The 16,090-nt window shown below is 40.7% G+C and overlaps 1 protein-coding gene across 3 annotated transcripts; it reads right to left on the reverse strand.

Moving 5' to 3' along the window:
- Window positions 1-672: 672 nt before the first annotated feature.
- On the reverse strand, window positions 673-13,059 carry ptpn2b (protein tyrosine phosphatase non-receptor type 2b). Of its 3 annotated transcripts, XR_003933903.1 has the most exons (11): window positions 12,826-13,059; window positions 10,804-10,894; window positions 10,580-10,680; window positions 9,086-9,184; window positions 7,446-7,583; window positions 6,449-6,658; window positions 6,080-6,241; window positions 4,085-4,323; window positions 3,926-4,006; window positions 3,347-3,504; window positions 673-1,602 (listed from the first exon to the last, which is right to left on the reverse strand). XR_003933903.1 is itself a non-coding variant. In XM_030120159.1 (10 exons), the coding sequence occupies exons 1-10, from the start codon at window positions 12,880-12,882 to the stop codon at window positions 1,581-1,583; spliced, it is 1,200 nt and encodes a 399-aa protein (XP_029976019.1). In that variant the 5' UTR covers window positions 12,883-13,059; the 3' UTR covers window positions 673-1,580. The 3 variants fall into 3 exon arrangements, 1 of the variants encoding a protein (XP_029976019.1); XR_003933904.1 differs by lacking the exon at window positions 12,826-13,059 and having other exon boundaries at window positions 10,814-10,894; XM_030120159.1 differs by lacking the exon at window positions 3,347-3,504.
- Between the last annotated feature and the right edge of the window lie 3,031 nt (window positions 13,060-16,090).

Below are 16,090 nucleotides of genomic sequence, written 5' to 3' on the forward strand. Positions count from 1 at the left end.
CTGTGGTTAAAATCGGCAACAGAAAAATAAGTTTGATTTTGTAGCACACTGAATTGGGTAATGTTTTGATTCAGAGACTTCAAGAGGGAAAGGATGAATGAGAAGACACGCTGGGTGCTTTAATAAAGCTACACGGTGAGATTTCAGAGTTCAACAGTCACCCTGTCAATCTATTAAAACAACCTTTTAATTGGTTTAAAAGAGCAATTTTTGACATTTTCTTAAATGTCATTTTGTATTTCAAGTTCATTTTCTAATTAAAGCTCAACTATATAAATTTTAACATGTTGTGTTCATTCAAGTTGATAAAATCTGTCCCAATGTGTCATTAAGGCTTGATCAAAAAATAACATTTAATTTAAGAGAAAGCATTCAATTTAAATTCAGATGTAGCCCTTTGTTATTAGTACATGTTGTCATGACAACCTGCTGGTGTTCTTTGTCACACGGGCAACTGCCTCAGTCTGCTTCTATGCAGGCTTAAAGTATGGAATCAAATTCAAGGTTCTTGTGTCATAATGTGATTGAATTGCGTTGTCGGCTGCTGCTGCTCATGGCACACTCACTGACAGGATCATTTCAAACTATTAGATTGCAACAGAAAAACCAACGATTGCCTTTTTTATTTAATTTTTTTTTTTTTTTCCGGAAGAATGAAAACAGGCAGGTTTGTATATAAACTGGACGTACCAGTTTTATTTGTAGAGTACACTCTAAAGAAAGAAACTTAAGACCATTCATTTCAACAGAAGAACAAGTCATCAAATCAGCTTTTCACTGGATCCAGATCTGTAACATTAGCTTTCGTCTTTTATGGGGTTTTGTTTTATACAAGCAAAAATATGTCTTTCTTATACACATCTTTTTTAAAAAAGAACATTATGTACATCATGGAAACATTACACGCCACTAAATTTCTCATGTGGGAGGAGGCAGTGCTTTTCATTGACCCAGCCCCACGTCACCTGAAAAACTTCAAGTAATCTCTTATAAAAAATAAAACATTTATTTTTGCCTCTGAAAAAATGTTTTTTTTTTTCCTCCAAAAATACACATATGAACAGCATTAGAAATTGGCAATGCATAGCCCCTGTTTTCATGTATTGATTTTATGAATGTAGAGAAGAATAAAAGACTGAAAATGCTGCAAATAATAATAATAATAATATCAACACAGGACACCTGGTTTTGTGGCTGTGGAAGCAGCGCTGACAGAGGATGAGGTGCAGACTGGGAGTAAAGCGCTGGTGTCTTTGTCTTCAAAGAATGTCAAAGTGTCTTCTGTAAACAGTCAAGAGAGGATGAGGGGAGAGAGAGAGAGAGAGAGAGGAAAAAAAAAGAAAGAAAAACTGGTGGAGGGGAGAGGGGAACCGGAGGAGTGAAAAATGCTACTTGGCTGGGGCCACTTCAACAAAAACAAAAGCGGATATGAGAGGAGAGCCAGCTGCTGAGGTGGAAGTGAGGAAGAGTGGTTTGGAGTCGAGGGAAGGGGGACAAAGACGTTGGGAGAGAGCTGGAATTCCCTGCCGGTGTTGGCTTCGCTGCCTGAGCTGCAGTCCCGTGGCCGCAGGCGGAGGTGGTTAGCAGTCGCTGGTCTTGGCCCTGCGACGGGACACAACAACAGATGAAGAGCGCAGCTCCCGAGATATTTTCCTTGCCAGGCTGTGAGTGAAGGTCAGGAACGATCGCAGCAGGTTTGGGCAATGAACTGGAGTTAGTGTTTTTCAGCAAGAGTTCAGGATGAAACTTCACCGCAGAGAGCAGAAACCTGGAGCACCAAATGATCCGCGGCAAGCAGGAGCTGTGTCGTGTTTCACAATCATGCATCGCTTCATATTAGGCTGACTCGGAGTGCAGCGAAGGCAGCGACTGGGACTTAAATCCAATATCACACTTTTAAGGAGATCTGCGCTTCAGCCTCAAGTCTTTCACAGAATCGCGCTTCCTTAGATTTGATTATCTTGAAGAGGAGATGAGCCTCATTTTGCAATACTTAGAAAATTCCTGATTAGTGTTGAACAGAAGTCGAAAGGCAAAACTGGAAAACAGTGAATACTGACTGTGTATTACCAGCCGACAGAATGTTGTTTTGCTACTATCAGCGTGTCGTTTCAACAAACTGAAGAATCTAGTTTCATGGCCACCAAAGCTCGCCATGCACGAGAAAAGGGGGAAGTGGTGGAAGCAGGCTGGAAACGCAGGAATGAAATTAATCTTAGCTGAAGCTTTTACAACTTTATTAATCACTGATGTTGACGTATTACTGAGCACAACTGTAAGACTCGGGTACGATCATAAATCAAAATAAAAGGCTGCGTTTAATCCTCAATGTAGCTTTGATGAAAAACATCACAGAACCTCTTCTTTGGCTTTTTCCAACCAGGATTTTCCCTACTTTGAAAATATTAATAAAAAACTGTACTACTTAATAGCTACATGAAGAAGCCTTTTCATTGGTTCAAAAGCTTCTTTACGGCTGTTTTTCTCTACGTATCGTACGTCCTCTCGGTCTGCTGAAGGAAAATCAGTTGTCCGAACATTCAAGGAGCCGTCTGTCAAAACTGCACTGAACACAGACCGATGGGAAACACCGCCATGCCAAAGTTCTCATGACACAACTCGCAACGTTAGGAGCGCCAGCAGCAACAGAACAACATGCCACAAGCCTGAACACAGCTCACTTGGTGTGATATCTGCCTAAAATACAGTCGATGGCGGATCAAGTTGATAGATGATTGTTGGAACAATGCGTCTTGGGAATAAATCTCACACCGACGGAAATGTATTTCCCCTTTAAGGATTTCATCTTGATATCGGTTTGCATTGTGATGAATAGAATAGGGACACTTCTTTATTCTATTCTAACAAATGTGGCATCTTTAAATAAAATTGAGATAATCAGATTATTGAATGGTATAAGGTCCATTGCCAAAATGCATTATCACAACAAAGGAATGATCTGAATCTGAATGAAGACAAATGTCTTGACTGGTTTCTGAGTGTAGTTTGGCTAAAGTTAATTTTTCACTTCCTGCTTTGTCTTTCATTGGCTAGCTTACTTTTTCACTGATGAGTTCTGTTTTCTTCTTGACAGAACTGAACACTGATAAAAATGTTCCAACTTATCTGGACGTTTCAAACAGCAATAAACTGAATAAATACGCACCTCGCACTCACCCAACACACACACACACACACACACTCACCATGCTAGAAGGGAACCAAAATGATCACAACTCCAAACCACAGAAGCCAAGCAAATCACAAAAAGAACAAAGCCCACACATAAACACAGCAGACACACACACACACACGCGCACACACGCTCACACACGCACACACACACCTGCATGTACAAGAGTGGGCGCTTCTAACAGCTGTGGGTAAAGCTCCTCCTCTAAATGTGCAGTTGCTGGTTGTAGTTGCTGCCTGGGAGGGGGGACTGATACAGTGCCCCCGCCCGGACAGGTCAGCCCGTGTCATGTGCAGCAAATGCAGCCCAAACTGTCCAAAGAACCACAACAGCACAGTAAGACCTCTTCACAAACGCCGGGGCGTTTTTTCTTTTTTTTTTTTCTTCTTTCTCCTTTGGCTTATTACTGGAACAACGCTGGTGTGTCACACAACAAAGGAAGAGGGTTCAGAAATGACTGAGCAAGCAGGTTTTTTTTTTCCCGTCTTTGTGGTGCTTCATGAGGTTTTACCGCTCCCATAAGAGCACGAGATCTATGCAAACCGGCAGGACTTTAACCTAAAGGCTTGCAAATTATTAGAATACAAAAAAAACAACCTTAGAAACATCACTGCTGTCTTTGCTATTGAAGAGATGAGTCTGACAAGGCATGGCAGATCAATGATGGACTGTTTCAGACTACTGATATGCGTAAAAATGAATTAAGAGGGTCTGAATGAAACTTATAGTCACCTCTTTCTTTTCTTCTCTGAGTCATTAGTCCTGGATTTGCTTTGGGCTGTCTTGGAGATACTGTCTTCTCTGTGTCGCTTGCTGTGGTGAAAAGAAAGAAAGTGTTAAACAGCTGACTGCAGGCCCAGCAGAGGAACACATCAGATTCGCTGTACTGACTGAGTTGTGTTGCCGTCCTGCTCCTGTTCCTTGCGTGGAGACTGAGCAGGGATCTTGCAGTCCTGTCTGTAGTCGCCTGCCGCCTCTTCCTGCTGCTGCTGCTGCTGCTGCTGCTGCTGCTGAGCTGCGCGCTGGCTGCCGTTGTAGCGCTCTGCGGGACACCGGGCCTGGGGCTGAGCTGAAGGGGGAGACTCCGATAACGGCTCCTGATCCTCCCTGGACAGCTCCCGCCACCGGTTCTACGGGAAACGACCAGCAACGGGCAGTGAAGAGCAGTAATGGGATCGCGAGGTGAAACCCAGAGGGATGCAGTTAAACATAATAAGTGTTAAAAGCTCATCAGTCACTGATTTGATATGCGAGAATGATCATCACTCAAACAGAGAAAAGTCTCTGGGGAAATGAGAGGAAAATAAAAGAGGCGAAAGAATCGGTTTTGGTTTCAAAGTTTCTGCTGCACAGCTGAGAAAATAAATTTAAAGCCTTTTACCATTTGATGTTAATATTTGAAACAACAAAACCAATGCTGAGACTAAAGTAAAACAGTATCTGGTAATGTCAGTCAAGGAGAATTACTAGTTGGACCCCAGCTTCCATTTGGGTTCAATTTAAAATGAATACAATGCGGGATTCAATTTAAATTTACAGCTGCGGCTGTGTCTATATTGACAGGAAAACGACAAACCCAGATAAGATTTTGACAGTTTATATAACATCTGATGTTATAAACGTCTTTCCCCGTCTGTCCGTAGAGAACAAACATGGGCCTAATATTTGCCAAGTATAAATTACATCCAGATATAATTTATTCTCTTTTTCCATTCATTTAAAGTCTCATGCCATACTTTACCGCAGCATTTGATTATTTGCCCTTTTGCCAGACAGCTCTATTTCACGGAGACATGCCCGCAGGCAGGACAGCTCCGGCGATAAGCTGGAATTTGTACAGTGTCTCATTTCATCTCCACTCGTCTTGTTTTTGGTCACAAGAAGTATCTGATGGGAAAATAATATAATTCACATGATAAGATCTTAAGGGGGGGGGGGCATCAAGCTGAAAAATCTTTCATTTCAATAATTGTTCACACCAAAGGCTGCACACAAAGGCAACATTATACAACTTCATTTTGAAGTAAACAAAATTCAAGCTTTGAATTTAAATGAGGTAGATTTAAAGTTGACTGTCTCAAGAGAAGTGTTCCATCCAGAGATCTGAGCAGCAGAAAATGGTCTCCTTGATCTCATCACCACTGCTTGAATAAATTTGTCGTTCGTGCGAATCTTGAGAGTGGCATCATGATTCTACACGGTAAAGCAGTTCTCGGTATAAACCGAACTTTCGTTTCTCGGAGGTGTGCTCACACTCGTCTCGCCTGAGTCGGTTGAAAACAAACTTTGATGTGGTCACTGTGAACTCTGACCCCGCTGCAGAGCAGATATAATCCCACCTGCTGCGGTTGGATTAAAGTATGAGGGGAATGTGAATTCAGAGCGGACCGAAGAGCTGCAGGGCGGCCAAACAAAGATGGAATTTACCGCTGTATCCTTTCAGTTTATCGAACTAGATGTGAATAATGGGGGGGGGATTCCCGCTGCTGTTTTCATTTGTTTATACATTCATGGGCTGTTGATGAGTTCTCGGCTGGTAGAAATCCCACCACGCTCACCAAAAGAGCACCAGGCTGCATCGAACTCAACACACGGCATTGATGTGGAAGTGATGTGGCAGAAAAAAAACATACGTTACAACCATTCAGCTTGTGTTGTGTTCACATCCTTTGTTCTTTAGATGAAGGAAAAAAGAAACAAAGCGAACAAAACCAGAGCATGAACTATTTGTTTTCTAACTTTGGTCCAGATCAGAAAACCACACCGCAATTATGAAAACTTCTTTAAACAGAAGATTATGGTATGACTCGCAATATATTGTGCTGAAACACGGTCATGTCATGTCAGCTGAAAATGTGTGTGTGTGTGTGTGTTTGGCTTTGTTACCTGCACTGACGAGTCTCCCATGATGTATTTTGCTCCTTCGATTACAGCCATGTAGGAAAAGCGCAGCTGATCGGGAGTCTGGATCAGGCCCATGCGGTACTTCCTCATGTTCAACAGGATGCTTTTGATGTCCACTAACGAGGCGTCTTTCTTTTTATCAATCTGGAAAAAAAAAAGGCGCTCTGTTCCGCTCACTAGAAAACACCTCAGAATATTTACTGATGTTGTTTATGGGTATGAATATATACTGAATTGAAATCTAAGTTCTTTTGAAGAATGGATGGCACTTAAATCAATAGATGCAGTCTGAGAACAAAGAATCAAAAAGCATGAAGCCAGCGCTGAGCGGAGGAGAGAGGCAGAACTCACCAGGACCAGACACGTGTCGACTAATGAAAATGTTCCTGAGCGCCCGATTCCGGCGCTGCAGTGCACCACCGCCGGGCCGTGGTCCACTCCCAGCGCTCCCGACTCCCGCACCTTGAAGAGGAAATTTAGGAAGGATGCCGGGGATTCTGGGACGCCAAAGTCAGGCCACGTGGTGTAATGGAAGTGGTGGAGCTCTCGCTTTTCTCCTGTCTGTGGGAGGACAGACAACAAGCCTCGTGTAAACTGTGAAGCCGGAGCGTTATCAGCGATGCCCCAAGTTGCTGGAAGTCGTGTCAGTAAAACCAGGAAAACATTCCAGCGAAAGTGGCACGCACACACGTACGCACGCACACACACACAGACACACACAGAATTACAGAGATAAAGATAAACGTCCAGTCAAACTACTGCAGTTTAGATCAATCTTATTCAGTCTAAATTTTGACATCTCTCTTCATAATCAGATAAGTAATAATCAGATTGTACATATTTAAAAACATGATCAGAAATTCAAAATCATTTTCCTGTTGAACACAGTATCTCTACAGCATCAGCCGTCCTCATTCCATTTAACATGAAATGCCTCTTCTTAACCCCAAAAGTGAATCTTAACCATCTTTCTGCAGTTGGCTCTGTGACTTCTGTTAAAAAAAAAAAGAAGTGCAGAAATTAAATAAACTACGTAAGCTACATTAATGGAGACATGGAAGCAAGTACTGGAATGTTGGGGTAGAAATCGAGTTGTGTTAATCTGATTTCACATGACGCTGTTCACACGATCACATTAAGTATCTCCAGAAATTGGATAATAATGGCAATTTTAGTGTGAATGTAAATTACTCAATCATAGAACAAAAACAGTGTTTTCGTGATGATAAACAACACAGGCGCATGTGATCCATCCTAATGTGACACGTCTGAATCTTTTTTTTTTTTAGCTTAACTTTGCTTTCGTTAACAAGGAAGTGGCCTTGTGCTGAGTAATACTGTGGCTTACGTTGATATTCTGCAGCTCCAGCACTCTGGTGGTGTAGTACGACTTGGTGTCTTCTGACAACAGCGTGACTATGAAACGAGTGTCTCTGAAAGCCATCTCCCTCTCCTCGGCCGTGGGCCAGTACTGGGCACACTTTTCCTGTCACGGAGTGGGGGGGGGGGGAAGAGAATAAAACATATGATGAAGAGCAGATGTATTGCAGCTGAAGACTAACAGGAAGATGTTCAACGGTGCAGAGATGGAAGTGGGATCGTAAATGAATTCATTCTGACAAAAAACACAAATCCTCTCTTATATATAGATAAAACAAAGCACTGTATGAGAAACATAAAAACAACAACCAAAACTGTCAAAAAAAAGAGGACTGGAACACAGCAGCAAAGGTAATTTGTGTTTCATAGACAATATAAACTATTAATAGAAATATATACACTTTTTATATTTTAACATGATTTGTTTAATTTAAATTTTAAAGTACAGTTGTTGAATGTAAGATGACATGAATTGCTTTAGTTTTTACTTCTGAGGCTAAACCTGTTGAGCGGCCTCGCTTCTTCAGTCGTGGAGATCTGGCCTACATAAAAGATTCTTGGGAGGTTAATAATATCAGTTCACTAGGTGTTCTTTATCCTCTAATTCCAAGAAAACAAAAAGTGAATCTCATGACCCGGCAAGATCGAGTCCAGCTGCTTTACCGAGAAAGAGAGAGAGGTCACAGCTGCTCTGCGTGAGAGCATTTCAGCCTGTGTGTTTAATCTGCGCGCTGCAGGATCACGGGAGTTTAAAGAGGCTGAGGGGCTGGGCGGCATCCCAGATCGGCTCATACATCTGTGAGCACGTTGTCACAACACTAAATTCCAGCTGACCGGAGAGTGCGGGGAGTACGTCCAGATTAAGCTTGTCAAAGTTAGAAATCCATCTTTTTTTGTGTATGTATACAGTGCTTTGTTCACACACACACACACACACACAAAAAAGATTTTTGCTTTAATTAAATGTAGCTCTTCCAAACAAGCGAGATTAATTGGGGGGGAAAAAAAGAACAAGCATCCTTTAATTCAAATGTCAATGTAGAACATTTTCTGCAAAGCTACAATTAATAGCTTAATTGCAGGTTCATTATGATAAAACTCCAGTACAGCAGCTATAAAATGCTGTAGAACTGGAAAAACATGCTAAAAATACAATTAAAAGGTGTAATCAGCAGGATCAGAAGGTGGGAGGTGTGTGAGCGGAGGTGTACTGAGCAGTCTCTCTGAACAGTGAGGTTAATGTGGGGGTTGTTCCGCCCACCACTGTCTTGATGGCGAACCAATGATCAGGTCAGGTCAGCTGATCTGTCTGTACGGCCCTGAACCAGATGCCAGCTTTGATATGCCGTTTTATTGAGGGGCCCACTCAAAAGAATAGATATCGTTGTGTTGTTGTTCTTGTCGTTGTTCAGGCCATTTCACAAGACTTCTACGTAACATCGACAGCCTGGTGCCTCACAGTGAACCTTCCAGGAGCTGAACGCTCATTTATCTTAGGAAGTGATCTGAATGTAAACATCAACAACTGCGCAAGTGTGGATGGTGGTGGTGTATATTATTCAAACAATATAAGTCTGTGTGCATGTGTGCGTGCGTGCGTGTACTCACTGAGCCTTTCTCTATCACTCGGTTGAGCATGATCACTGCTTTGGTTTTCTGTTCCCAGATCATGAGCCAAAAGTGACCACAGGTGTTCCTGAGGGGTCCCTGTAGAAAACAGACACACAGACACTTTCATTATTACATGGTAGGAGGATGAAGAGGCCGGGGGGAGCTGAAGTCACTCACAATGCAAATGTCAATAACGTCAAATGCACTGAATAAATTAGCCGAGCAGCAGGCACAAGCCGGTTTCTGCTATCGTGATAACTATGCAGCAGGGCTCTGCAGGGTGGGAACACGAGTCCGCTTAAAAGGTCAGGTCTGCTCAAGGTGGGGATGTGGTTAAACTGAGAAAACTGAGCTCTAATCAGCAAATATGCCCAAATGTCAAATATGTTTCATAATACAGCATAGATTATAGACACAGACACATTATTGAAAAACAGATCGGATACTGTAGCAGGTCAACACACGTTTGATTGTTCTTTTTGCCAAAATGTAAATAAAGGGACTTAAAGAAATCACTTCTGTTCATTAGCATTTTTGATTATTTTTTTTTCAATAAACGACACTGAAATACCTCTGACAACAAAGTGCTGCAGTTGTGTTGATGATCACCACATTTAAGAAGACAAACAATTGATGAACTGCAAACTTCAAGTTGGTTAAGTTGGTCATTGATTCCACTGAACACCTTAAAAAGCAATATTAGGAAAAACTATGATAAGTTTGCAACACAAGATTCTGAAAATGCTTAATATTATCTATCTAAAGGTACTCTAGAAACACTACCACAATAACTAGTGCAGAAGAGTTTTAATGATAGTGGTCTCAGCATTGTTAAAGATGACTGTGTTTCCTTTGTTTGCTTTTAATAACTTCCCCTGAACTGAGAAAACAAACCATTTCCATCATCAGAACATTTGTAACACTTCTTCTTCTTCATGTCAAGATTTGCCAGAAAATGTCAATACAACTAAGAAAGCTTCATTCTAGTAATCACTGAACTACCCTGATGCCGATATGGGAAACTTTTCTATCGATGTATTGATTTTTAAAGAAAACTGCAATGGCAATACACGCTAACACTGCATGCGCTGATATAATTTACCAAATATTCAGGAGAGGAACAAGTACTTCACCTTACGTGACAAACTGCTGGGAAAAAGCTGTGTGCTATTAATATATTATATTACAGTGGTTAAGTGTACCAGATGCTGTCTGAGAGTCTAAATGTCATTTTAAAGTTCAGTCAACTGACAGCAAAACTATATGCGACAATTTTAATGAGAAATTAACAGTTTGTGTATTTTTTGAACAAAAAAATTATAGGAAATACTTAAAAGCTGCAGGGTTTTTTGTTTGTTTTTTCCAGTTGAGTATCTTGTTGAATTAAGAATATGGAAAAAACACACACTTTTTTTTTTTTTTTTTTTTTTTTAACATCAAAGATGGCTTGTATCTGTGACTGGGACCAGGGGAATAAAGGCTTGGACTTGCCTGAGTTAGGATGTAACTCCTCTGGGCTTCCTCCATCACGACCAGGCTTGCATTGATGTAGTCATTTTCTGTGTTCTCCAGCTTCACCCGGCTGTGATCGACTGCAGGCAGCAGGAGAAACAGGGCATTAGTTGGAGACGGGTTGAAAATTGACAGGCTTGGCTTCAGGTTTCCAGAAACATAGCAGTGTAAACAATTTGGACTTTCTACAAATGTTTACCCACAGGGACTGACATCTCTGTATCTGTTTCGGTTGCGATTCTCGGGATACTTGGCCACTTTGTAGGGGCACTCATAGGACTGATTCCTAATTTCCTGGACAGGAACAGAACAAAGATGGTTTAGAAACAAACAAAAACATTCTAAAATATTTTTTGTCTGATGGCAGTTCAGTGAGGGGATGCAAACAGTCACAATTTTCACCTATTATTCTGGGCATCAAATAATCACATAGTTTACTAATTAAACTAATTAAATAAAAAAATGTGACCACTGAAAGTTACTTGGTAATTTTTTATTTTAAATAAAATCAGTCCAATTCATGATTTACTAAAGTACGGATAACTACAAAGGAGTGTTTTTCATGCAAAGATCAAACTGAATATAGCTCATACAGATGTTAAAGCCCACAACATGCTAAAGAAGCATCTGAATGGTTTCCGAATTCTTTTAGGAATCATTTCACATCTTTGGTTACTTTTATAGCACTGCATGACCCGACTCCCGATATTATTTGTGATATTTTTATTGCTAGTGAACCTCCGCTTTGTTTGAGAGCCTCAGACAAAGGCTTTCTCTCTACTCCAAATGTCTGAAGGGGACTGAGAGTTTGCCTTGTGGACCACAAGGCTCTAGGTTGACCTGCTTGAGGAAATTGGACCACTGTGGAACCGTCTGCTGATATCTTGAGTTTGAAAGCATATTTTAAAATGGCAGTAAGGCTGTTTGACATTTTGACAGATTAAGATATATACCAGATCTTTTGCAGGGCCTCTTACAGTATAAATGACAGACAATAAAGAAGTCAATCGCAACCTCTGTCTCTGCGCTCAGCTTCTGCCATGTGATCCATGTGGCTGATTAAATACCTTATAGAATTGTATTTCTGACTGTAAAAGTCTTATATGGGATTGCGTCAGTATTTATCCAAGATTTAATGACCTGTAAGCGCTCTGTTGAACATATATATATATATATATATATAACATGATACATCATGTGTTATATATTAATAATAATGACATTAATGGGCTTTATTGAGGAAGTTTGATGATTTAGTGGTGAGCAATGTTGCCTCAAAACAGACTTGGGTTTAATGCCACCCAGGGCTTCAAAAAGAAGACAAAAAACATACATATTGAGAGACTGAAAATTGGCGACAGGTGTGTGTGTGTGTGTGTGTGTATGCCTTCTGAACAGGTGGTAAACTATCCAGGATGCACCCTGCCTTTCATCCTCTGATGAATGAGGAAACAGTTACAAAATCATGCAAGTATTTTATATAAATAAATAAATAAATAAATAAATATGTGTGTGTGTGTGTGTGTGTGTGTGTGTGTGTGTGTGTGTGTGTGTGTGTATATATATATATATATATACACACGTATATGTATATGTATATGTGTGTGTGTGTATATATATATATATATATATACATATATATATATATATATATATATATATATATATATATATATATATATATATATATATATATATATATAAACATTTCATTTAATCTTTCACTTTCAGCTGTTTTGCTGTTGTAAAGTGATAACACTAATAAAGAGAGGGTTGGAATGAATCAATAACCTTGTCGTTAGTTTAATGTCACACTCACTTTATCAATTCACTGTCAACGTCCGCTTAACTTTTGCATTGCGGTCATTATTTTAATTAATCTGCGCCTTGTAACACAGCTTGTAACTGTCAATATATGTGTGAAATACCTGACGGGTTGTTATTACACAACAGTAAACACCACAGTGGAAACAATAACAAAGGGCATGAAAGCTGGAGAGACTTACTGCGCTTACGGGATCTGGAAAATCAAATATAAGTGTGCCAGTGACTTCTGACGAGCAGGAAAAACAAGCCGGGCAGAAGTCGGAAACAGACTCACCAAAACATGTTTGACTGGGTATAGTTTCAAAATAGAAACCTGCTGAGCTAGCCAAGCCGTCAGTTCGCTAAATTAAATACTACCTCCAGCGTTAGCTTCAAGCTAACTAAGCTAACAGACTTACCGAGTAGAGTTTCTGCCACCGGCCCTCTGAATCTATGTCCTCAAACTCCTGGTCCATGTTTCCCGCGCCAGTGTCCGTCTATTCCACACAAAGGCCGTGTTAAACAGAGATTCCGTTGTCTACCTCATTACTTTATCCGTGACAGAGGAGCATTCGGTGTGAGAGGTGTCACTTCCCTGCGCGAGCCCGCAGTTTGCCGAGCGTCTGTCCGTTATCTCCTATTCGCGCAGAGAAGTACTGCGCACGCGCGACCGGAAGTCCCCAGCAGGAAGTGTCAATATAAAAGAACCAAAACCTGAACTACGCAGATTCTGTTACACAGAACAGACAGTTTAAGACATACTGTTCAATACATATGAACTATGCTTTATTATTTTACTTGAGTAGCTCCCAGAAAGGAAAATAGCTACTTTAGAATACATTTATGTGCTTTCATTGGTTTAAAATATTCTGCCTCAAGAGGGTTGAAACTTCAAACAAAAGCAAATCCAATGTCCCATTAAGGGTCAACAACCTCAAAGACATATTTTGGACTCACGTATGCTCAGGGAGAAGAAACTCCACACAGAAAGGCCCATACGAGGTTTGGTCCCAGATCTTCTTGCTGTAAGGCGAGAGCATTATCCAGATATCCTCAAAGACATGCAATTTTATGATATTGACTTCAAAAACCATTATAATCTATCAAAATAGTCAACGCTTTTATATTTCAACAATATAGATAGTATGAAAAGTCATCTCAACATGGATTGATATCAATTTGTCTTTTTTTCCCTTTAGATAACTGTATTAACATTAAACACAATGTTTAAACCCAATAATTTGTCAAATGAATTATTTTGTTCTTCAGTTGACCTTGATTTGGAACTCAACATAAGTTTCAACAGTACCTGTCTTTGGTTTTAAGTACAAGCTCCAGTAAGATTATCTTTGTAATGTGAGACATGCACTTTGCCAGGCAGCACCAAAAGTCTGACAAATGCGACGCTATTGTGCCACACAGAAGTACACTTCAGTAATACAATCTCTCTGAGACTGATTACACTGCAGCAGCATCTTTTCTGTTTGGGATGAATTGAAAAAGAAGTGCATAGTCACTTGTTTGCCTTTTTTCTGACAGCAGGCGCCCCAATCAGTGTAGAACAATCACAGGCAGAAAAACAAATTGGGGTGGGGTGGGGGGTGGGGAGGGGGGAAGCATTCTCGTCATTGATCTGCATGCAGGAAGTCAGTACACGGGGAAACAGCACCACCTACTGGTAGTCTGACACACTGCACCAGGGGTGAGCGCTTCATTCGTCCAAGGGGGCCTTTGAAAAAGCAGGACCATAAATCCTCTTTTGTGTGTGTGTGTGTGTGTGTGTGTGTGTGTGTGTGTGTGTGTGTGTGTGTGTGTGTGTGTGTGTGTGTGTGTGTGTGTGTGTGTGTGTGTGTGTCAATCAGAGATCAAATGTAAACAACCTATCGAAGTTCTACAACAACAACACAAACTATTCATGAACTTCATAAACTTTGCCCTCTTTTCTTTCTGGTATTCAAATTTTTTTTTTATTAAAATAAGTAATCTCAGTCTAAATAGGAATTTTAACCAACTTTAGGCTAACAACCTGCAGTGGCTGGTAGTAAATTGCTGAGGTGGGCCACTTCATCCTTCTTCAAATTCAGTGTGTTTATAAACCAGATAGCGATGATTGACCTTAAAGGGGCTGTATCATGCTTCTTTAGCTAGTCAAAACCCTAGAAATGGCATTAACATGGTAATAGTTTATTTTTGGCGCTAAGGAAAAGTCATTTTGTGTGAAATAAAAGATTTTCTGGGTCCAATTCTGAAACCCGGAAGAGAAAACGCTCTGTTTCACTGAAATCCCGCCTCTCCCCCTGTGGACTTTGACTGACAGCGTACTTCAGCCAATCAGCGCTTTAGCTCTTTAGCTCTGTAGCTCGAGCTTCTCCACATGCAAAAACGTCTTTTCCTGAGAGAAACTCACCAAGCGCAGACCCTCCAGACTCTTGCTCTTGCTTGACTGTTGCTTTCAGACGATGGTCAAAGTTTACCCTCGAAATCGGAGTTACAAAAAGGACCAACGCTGATTGCCGAGGGCCTGCGGGAGGGGGGCTCAGGGGAGCCATCTTCACCGTGTGACGTGCACGTGGGAAACGGAGCGTTTTCACGGGTGCGGGAGGGGCTGCCTCTCTGAGCAGCACAAACACGAGGAAAGCTTAAACACACAGGCACAAAGGAAAAAAACGCTTTGGGGGTGTTTTTGGTGAGTACATAACTATACAAGGTTAAAACATACAAAAAGTGAATTTTGCATGATACAGCGCCTTTAAGGCTTAAATCATCCCCAAATTCACGACCATGAAACTGGTTGGTTTAATTTCATGTAATTCATTTATATTATTAATTAGTGATTGGTGGAATTGCTACTATTTCCGGCACCCTAAGATGATGATTTGGTTGTTTTTTTTTTTGTTTTTTTTATTTCAGTTTATTTATGATACCTTTTCTGGGCCCGATAAATTTCAAGCATTTAACATCTTCTACTCCTTTGGATATGTGATGAGGATATGTTGACTATTATGATTATTGTTTGTCTGATTTGAACATTCACCGGTCTTCACAATGTCAAAATGTATTGAAATCATAAAAAGATCCCTATTTGTTATAATAAAGACTTCAGTTTAAGGAATGTGTCAGTATCCCTTCAATAATATTTACATGTGTATTGTTTTCTCCTCCATCTTCCAGTCTACGGTGTTACATTATTCACTGCCAGCACCTCCAGCTGCCCCCTGAAGAGTGGGCCAGTCATCTTCAGATTTCCTGGCCTTTTTTTTTTGCCCCAGTCTGCTCCTGAGCTTGACATGATGAGACTGATAACAGATTAGTTGTGATTCCAGCCTGCAGTTCCTCTTCTCTCCTGTGATGTGATGGTACTGTTTGTGCTCAGATCACTAAATGAATGTTTGATGAAAAAGTTGAGCTTTCAATGGAAATGAAAATGAGGAACGCTTCTCGAATTTGCGCGTCATCCTTGCGCGGTTTTCTTTTACAGTTTCTGTTCCACTGAACTGAAATTGAATCAGCTTTTATGACGTGTGAGGGTAGTACTCCAAAGTGGCCACACGAGGGCAGTGTTCTTACTGCCATTAAAAACACTGGGATCACCAGGATGTCAAGGTAACTTCTGCAGTGTGAGGAAATGTTCCGTTTAAATGAAGTGTTTCTTCATGAATAAAGCACACATTTCCTATGTAAATC

This window comes from Salarias fasciatus, chromosome 22, assembly GCF_902148845.1.
Source record: "Salarias fasciatus chromosome 22, fSalaFa1.1, whole genome shotgun sequence".
Classification (NCBI taxonomy): domain Eukaryota; kingdom Metazoa; phylum Chordata; class Actinopteri; order Blenniiformes; family Blenniidae; genus Salarias; species Salarias fasciatus.